Below are 8,688 nucleotides of genomic sequence, written 5' to 3' on the forward strand. Positions count from 1 at the left end.
GGGGACTGGAGACAGGGCACATGCGGGAATGAGGAACACCATGCCAGGACTTCAGCAAAAGGGGCTAGCAAACGTGGCCTGCTCCTGCTGATGCTGGCTGTGAGCCAGCCTCACTGCTCCCGCAGGCTCCTTCAGCTGATGCCATCACAAGCAGCAGAACACTGCACGTGCTTAGCAGCTGGCCAGGACCATTTCAAGATGCTGCAAGCACTCAGAGCAAGTCTGTATGCCTCAAACATGGGCTTCATTTGTGTAGGTTTGAGAGTCACACACAATAAAGAAAGGCACAAGGATACACTGTCATCCAAACCCTGCTCCTACAAGCATTAATATACTTGCTAAACCAAACTTAGAATTATTTTCAGAAATATTTAAGTTTGTTTGAAAACCAAGAGTCCATTTCTACCATCATTTTGAAAATGAGTCCATTTCTACCATCCATGAAAATTTTTGGACCATAGGGTTGTTAAGCTCAAACCCTTCCTGAGAGTTGACTGCATGTGTCTAAGCAATTCCAGCTTTTCTCTCAAAAAACATTGCAGTTGAAGATGTAATTTAAATAAGCCAGCTTTTTCATTCCCATTGGGGGAGGGTGGCAAGGATTTGGGAATTAAAGAGTGAAATTGAGTCTGAGAAGAATGGAGACAGAGAGGTAGAAAGTGTTTTCATTTTTCCTTCTTGTTTCACCCTATCCTCTACTAATTGTCAGTAAATTAAAAAAAATTCCCCTCAATCAAGTCTGTTTTGTCCACAGTTCAAACTGGCAAGTGATATCCCTACCCCTATTTCAACCTGTGAGCCTTCAATGTTATTTTTCTCCTTCTGTCCAATTGAGAGGAGAGCGAGGGCGTAGTTGGGTGGGCATTTGACAGCTACCAAAGTCAACCCACCACAGGGGCTGAACAGAAAACTTGTTATGCAGAGAAGGCAATATTAACTGCAAGAAGGCACAACTACAGCTATTTATACAGAAAAATCTTTCCCCTTAGCTCAGAGAAGAATATCGAATAGGATAGCAAGCTAGTTTACCTGGCCATAAAATAATTCCAGCTCAACTCCTGAGGACAAACTCTTAAGAGTTATTTTTATTACTTTAACAAAAACAATAGAAGACACACAAAAAACCCAAACAAGCCACCAAATACATTTAAAAAAAAAGAGAAGCAAGGTGAATGCTCTATCAAGTCTTTTATAGTATTGCTCACTATAACGCAAATCATTGGATTCTAATAATGAGTTAAACAGCACTGTTTTCTGATATTAATCCATTGTAAAACAAAATATCTTGGAAAGTTAACATCTTGCATTATCAGCAATACCTTGGTTTCTCTTTCAAATGCAAACCTAAAAAAACATTTGGTTAAAATAAGCTTCCCCCCCCCCTTAGTGACAGGCCGATAAATTACTTAAACCAAAAAGCACTACCAACAGAAGGCTGACACTGTGTCAGTGGGAATAACTGACAGTTTGATTATTTTCAAGAATATACCACAACTATATTAGAGACAGGAATGAAACTGCATCAAAATAAACTAAAAACACAAGAAACATACTGTGATTGGTTTAATTCTGTCTAGGTATTAGGACTTGCAAGTCTTTCTGCTAACAATTTTTTTATAATCAGTTCTGTTCACAGATCAAAACCTGAAAGGATAAAATACTTGCTTCCATTTAACTGTATAGAACATTTACTGCTTGCTTAATACAGCAAAGTACAGCATTATTTGATAATCAAGTTCACCAACTACCTTTTCTCTCACTTTTATTAATGAGAAATGAGCTTGAGCATTGTGGGAGACTCTACCTGCATTCAAGACTACCAAGCAAAAGGTTGAGGCATGTTCCCACAGGAAAGTTATCTGTGTAACCCACACTTGGAACTTTTTTCCAAGCTACTGCAGTTACTGCTTGCAGATAAGATAAGGAATGCTTGCATGAGATTTTATGGCAACAGATATGGAAATGATGGTAAGACATCAGGTGACAGAGTTTTATGGCTTTCTTGTACACAGGGCTAAGAATCCCAGCATATTATCCTTCAATCTCAACTTGTCATCAGTAAGCTAAAGCCTGCAACTTATTCACTGAAAGGAAAACCACAACAAGAATTAGTAGCAAATTGTTTGGTAAAAAAAATACAATGCAAAACCTACATTATAGAAAATCAGAAAAACAAACTGGATGCTATTTAGTAATACAGATTATCTTTCAAATATTCAATTCCAAGTTCACAATTATTTACAGCAACTAAACAGATTGTATTAATTTGCTTTATTCATTAGAAGTGAAGAAATGGCAACTAACCTTTTAGAAAGGGGTGTGCCTGAAAAATTTGGCAAAAGACTCTGCATAAGGACTTTAGGAGGAAAAAAAAGTAGCTTTAGAGGGGATCTATTATGCTGCTTTCAGAACATAACAGCTTTACTATCTCTTTGCTACCTTAAAAGCAGCAGTGGAAATCTTTTCCTTGTATATAAGGCAACTCTGGTCACACAAACCAAGTAAATATTGATTTTACTATAGCTGAGCTGGGAGCAGAAGTTAATTTCAACAGTTTGCACAGAATGTTTTACGAATTGCTTTAAAAATATTTTGCATTACAAGGTATTAAACCAGCTAAGAACCTTTTAAAATAATCTGAAGCTTAAAATGATTGAGCTGTACAATTTTATCAGGGTAGAAAGTACAGCTGAGAGAAAGAGAAGCAGTATTAAAGGCTACACATTAGCAGCTCATAAAGCCAAGCAGGATGCCTTCTCTCAATCCAGGCCAGGCAGTCCTGAAGCCGTGATGTTGGGGAACAGCTCGGGGCAACCTCGCAAAAGCACTGGGCTAGAACCAGTCACCAGCACCAGAGGGAATGGGCAGGGATAGGACCTATGCACTCCAAGTTGGCATATCATATCATATCATATCACAGGCCTTAATGTGGAGTTAATCAGACCCAGGACAGTTAACCCTGAGCAACACTATCTCAATAAAGAGGAGCTGTGCCATAACTACAGTACAAAATCCACAGTGCAGTGAAATTCAGCAAGACAGATACAACCACTCTGCTTCCATCTACACAAAGGATCCGGAATCCTCTGCTGACGGTCAATTATTAGCGAGGGCTGCCTGTGCACACTTGTGTGACAGCTTTGACTCGGGCAGACACAAGGACAAAGATGTTGACTGCCACCCTGCCCCGCACGGAACTCGGACAGCACATTGCCCGATTTCTGCAGAGAACCCTCGAACCATTTGCTGCTTTTCTGAACGCTTCGACAGAAATCCATCTCCGCACGTAACAAGTGTCAGAGTGAAGGCATCTCCTTGCCCTGCAGCACAAGCCCGGGTTTCACCCGCTGGAAGGCTCAGCCAGGGAATTACCGCCATTCGCTCTCTCAGCTGCTCGCCCAGCGAAGATCAGGGCGCTCCACCCAGACGCCACACAAATGAGGTCACATAGCTGACCACACTGCTGCCAATTCCTGCCCTATTCATCGGGGACGACGGCAGGAAGCAGATGGAGCCCTCAAGTTAAGGGTCGCAACATTTCGGTGTGAACATTAAAGCGAGCCAGCGGCAGACAATTCACGGCCCGGGGAGCGCGGCCTGCCCGCACGGCAGAGCTGAGTCACGGGCACCGCTCTGTCCCACACGGGCACACGGACCGGGGCTGCGGCCCCCAGAGAAACACTCCCCCCCCTACAGCTTCAAAAGGGACTCCACTACAGGATAACAAAGTATTTCCCACTTTTTCAGTACCTATGTGCATTTAAGAGTTTTATATACATGAGAAGAGTTTTTTTAAGTCTTTCAGATCTTGAAAATAAGTTCACTTGAAGACCCAAAAGGCAACGTGATGTAATTACTATGTAAACCTGTTTCTATTTACAACCATGCTGTATTTCAGAACACATCCTTCACCTGCTGCCAAAAAGGAAATAAACTATTTTCAAGTGTTTAAAAGCTAGAGTTGTTTGAAATCAAACAGATTTGAGGACCAACACAGCTGTACTAAAAACTAACAAGATCAGAGCGTACTAAAAACGAACAAGATCAGATCAGTAATATGAACAACACCATAAATATTAGTTTGACTACAGTAACAGCTTGTGTGTGGTCTCAATTTCAAACTGCTATCAGTGCATATGTCTTGAGGGAACACAGACAAATACCTCCCTACCTGAAAGAAAGCTTATTGTTTATAGGATAGTGCTTCTGAGATTTCCAGAGCCACGAATGGACAGAAGCTAAATGCAGAGTTTCAGAAGATATGCTCTCAAACTATCTATCTGCTTGCAAAATACCTCAGTCATGTCATTGCCATGGCCTTTTACAGCTATTGAAAAGTAACACTTATTTCCGTCACTGGGATGGTGGCTGCACAATTAATTCACACAACAAAATGCAAATTGATCTCTCTTCTGTTTATAACTGTATGAATATAATGACAAAACAATATCTAGTCGCATAATGCTAAGATGCTAACACAGATTATTCAATTACTGCAGAGTACTTTACTGGCTCCAGGAGTTGACATCTTACAGAAAAAGTTCCACAAGGCAAATCCTCTTGGAGAGTGTCATAGAACCAGCATCTTTTTCTGCCTCTAACACAGCTTAAGTAGCCTCCCCTCCAATAACAGGGTGAATTCCATCTGGGTAATGAGGCAATGAAGGTGAAAAAATATTTAATTAAATAATCACATCAAATAGTGCCACAACAGTAGAATAGGTATATGTAAACACAAAATAGCCCAATCATTTTCCTGCAATAGTCTCAGAAATTTTCCTAGAACAACAAATTATCTCCCATGGCATGGAACAGTAATGAAGAAAACCCTTTTGTTTGAACAGACAAAAAAAGTACAAGATCTCTTCTTTTTTCTCCACTTAGATAAAGAGTAAGCTTTGGTTCCAGTTAGGCACCAGTAGCCTACCAGTGCCACTGCACTCCCAGTGCCTGTCATCAACTTGAGAGTTTAAGAGGTTATTAAGAGATTAGACTGTTATAAAAAGGTCACCCCACCAGATGAGCTAAATTATTTAGAATTTGGTTTTAGACCATAAATCAATCTCTGACAAAACTTAGTTGTGCTGTTTAGGCTTCAGAGAACAGAAGTTATCCACTTTGGTTTCACCCAAACTGATTCATTTACAATTGGCTACTTTATCAGGTGTGAGCTTCAACCTCCCTTCCTCCAGTCCCTGCCAACTCTCACAGCAAGAACACAACCAAAAAAGCCAAAGCCACACCTCTGCTGACTGAAAAGCGTCCCTGTTACTTATATTCTAGATTTCTGTGAAAAGCAAAGGACATGAAGAAACAATTACATACACACCCCTTCCAGCTTCTCCACCCATTTTTCCCTGAGTATTTCCAGTACTGCATCATTAAAAATCCTGTCATCTCAGAGAATGGCCTCTCCACCATAGCGCACACACACCCCCGCAATTTACTTTACCTTCAGGTTTTTTCCTCATTTTCCCTTCCATGCCTCTTACCTTCTAGCTTTTTTCAGATTTTTTTCCCTCCTATGTGCATTTCCAACACACAAAGAGGTGTGCAAAGCCTCAATTCTCTCACAGTCTCCAGAGTTTTAAAAAGTGAGAAGATGACAATGAATGTGAGACTATGACTCTCTTGAAAAGCAAATGTACACCGCTACACTTTATGAACAAGATTATAATTGAACAAATTTCCTGAAAAAATCCTGTTCCTTGATTAAGAAAAATTACAACTGCAATTTATCCATCATGATCTATGTTCTCTTAAAAATTGAGGGTTCAACTCAGATTTAAACAGGCTTTAAGAAACAATCAGTAAACACTGTGCTCAATCATATAAAGCACCTGAGCAGCATGTAGCTGCTACTCACCTAGGAGGTTTATACCTTAGCCTAGATACCTGGAGCCAGATAAATCATCTGTAGACATACAAGCATCACCAAATATTAAGCGTGTGCACTTACATGTTAAAAAGACCTGAAGGATTGAGATATAAAACCTCAGAGAGACTAACCCTTCTATTATACCACAGATGAACATTTCAGAGGTTTCACAACTAAAGTGTTCATCAGTTAACTACATGGCTGGTTATAACTCCTGTCCCAAGTTTATGCTCTTCTAAAAATACAACAAAAAAAGAAGAAAGGAAAAAAACCCCAAGAAATATTCCAAAAAAACCTACACCAATACATGCAGAGCCAGAACAAACAACTTCCATGAACAGCAGCCGAGGTTAAAACCAAGCAGATTGATTTTCTCCTACTGCTAACCTTCCAAGAATGATCAACTGCAGATGTCTCACATTTGAGGGCTGAATACGTGCAGATTTTGAAGAACACTAGATCTTTTCAACCTATAATTTACTGAGCTCTCCAGAGTCAGTCAAAAGCAACTCCGCTCACATTACTGAGTTTTCTTAACATTTTTGTCAGTTTCTTAAGGAAGCTTGGACTGAGCCACAAAGGAAAAGTTTCTGCTCTCAGCTAAACTGGCATATATCCAAATCCAACTCATTGTTCTAAAAGCAAACATACATGAAATCAGAGTCCCAGCCCATCATTTTATTCTAAATTTAGCCATTACATTGATAGATCTTCAGAGGATTTTAGTTTTCCTTTCTAAAAACCCATTTTCAGCCTCCACCTTTATAACAAAAAACCCACATCAAAAGTCAAGTGGATCAAATTCTTTATTGATCAACACATTCTACTTTCTCAAAGTTCTGACACCAATTCACAAAATAAACTGTTTCCATCTGTCGATTACTGTATCTGCATAGCATATTCACGAGTAACAGGAATAATCAAATCGTCTTTTTCTTGTCAATCTGTGTTATTTGGCCCCACTCAAAAAACAGATGAGGCAACCCCTGAAACTTCAGTCAGAGTAGGTATGAAAGATGGCAAAAGGAAGAGAAAATCATAATATCCCAAATTTCTTCTTTTCCAAAGCATCCCTCCACAAAACATTCTTTCCAAATTACAGGAAATACAGCTCTCTTGAGATACCACCAAAATGAGGAGAAAAAATTGTGGGGTGTCAAGGAGAAGCTGTAAGTTTATACATTCAAAAGTACCAAAAGGCACACTAGGCAGAACTGTAAAGAATCAAAATAAGTAAATGTTGAAATCACCAAAATGTAATGCATAGGTTAAGAAAATTAGGGACATGAAAACTTTCAATCAGACAGAACACTAAAATTTCTGCCATGAACAAGTTACTGTTCTAGGTGAAAGGGAAGCCCACGACGCAAGCATTACCAAGAGGATCTTATGTCAGCAGGTGTGACACAGCCAGAGCTCACACAACACTTCAACGGAGCAGTGCCACAGAAAACAGCCTTTCCCCACTCTGTTTCCTGCCATGCCTTCCACGACCTGCTCTGTTAGTGCAAATGAACTTTTGCAAAGTAAAGAAAAGCAGCCCTCATCAGGTGTAGAAGATAAAAACAGACCCACATGCCAGGATCCTTTAATCTACCACAGCCCTCAGAGCACAGGGAAGCACTCACCCAGCGGAGTGTAACAGGTCTGCCGGTCAGTATGCCGAGGAGCAGCAACCTTGTACTTTTTCCACACAACTTTTTTGGCTGTTTGAACGCTCATGATCAAGCTCAGTTTTTGAATAACAGGAAAAGTGAAGATGGAGAGGAAGTACATGCTAGTACCCACGCAAGAACTGCATGCTGGGACTCAAGGGGGAGGGAAGCGCTGGTTTTCCTCTGAGGGTTTGACACATTCAGCCACACAGGGACTGACAGGAACCAGTCAGGAAGCCAACCTTTAAAAAGGCTGCACGTTAGCAAGTAACAGACTTCAAGATAATTGAGATTTCTTTTCTCTTTAAAATCAGAGAAATATGCTGTCTTGCTACTCCTTATGAAAACAGGAGGACACTCCAGCTTTCAGAGAACTGGCAAGTTAAATTCTACAAACTGAAAATAGGAAAGCTGATGGTAATTTTCCTTTTCTGTTCAAATCAAAACTTCTGGTCAAACACCATACTAATTTTACAAATCCTAAATATTTTTAGTATTCATTTGGTAAAAAGTTTGCACTATCACTATAACAATTTTTCACACATTCAACAGAAGAAAAAACCAGAACAACTCTTCAAAGTACGCATCCACATCTTTTAATGGCCTTTCAAAAAAGCACAAGAAATTTTAAACATAAGATTATAGCACATCAAGGAAGTTGTACAAATAGACCTCCAAGTCAAAAATTACAAACTCTGATTAGGCATGCCCTCACCATTGTGCAGTAATTCCAAACAAGACAGAGCAAGGAACAGTAAAGCAGAAAATTGGTAATGCAGGGCTATGATAAGATCTGAGTTATTTTCAAGTGGGCCTTTAAACTGTGCTATCCACCAGTACAAAAGGCAAATTGAATCCCTCTGTCTTCAAAAGCCTGTCACCAAATTTATAACCAAATGAAGAGGACTCCAAATACTGTAGTTATAAAAGACGTTCCATAAGCCACACTTTTGGACACTGAACTGTACAGAATTCCAATAGTCACAACAAAGTAATGCAAGAGGAGATTAGCTAGAGCACCTAAGTACAAGCATTATGATCAGAGAGGAGCATTCTAAACCACAAAATTGGTTTCAAAAGCAGAAAGACAGGCTGTTTGATTGGTCTGTCTGTCTCATTGTATCATGCTATAAGACAAATGTTCTGGATACAGCT

The 8,688-nt window shown here is 39.8% G+C and overlaps 1 protein-coding gene across 1 annotated transcript in view; it reads right to left on the minus strand.

Moving 5' to 3' along the window:
* The window catches only part of UTRN (utrophin), a 309,333-nt gene extending 301,733 nt beyond the window's left edge, over positions 1-7,600 (minus strand). The window contains exon 1 of the mRNA XM_054279111.1: positions 7,507-7,600. Within this exon, the coding sequence (XP_054135086.1) occupies positions 7,507-7,600 (94 nt within the window). The remainder of the gene's footprint in view (positions 1-7,506) is intronic.
* Positions 7,601-8,688: the final 1,088 nt, after the last annotated feature.

This window comes from Melozone crissalis, unplaced genomic scaffold (genome assembly GCF_028551555.1).
Source record: "Melozone crissalis strain CALT ecotype California unplaced genomic scaffold, PUWL_Pcris_2 ptg000027l_1, whole genome shotgun sequence".
Classification (NCBI taxonomy): Eukaryota; Metazoa; Chordata; class Aves; order Passeriformes; family Passerellidae; genus Melozone; species Melozone crissalis.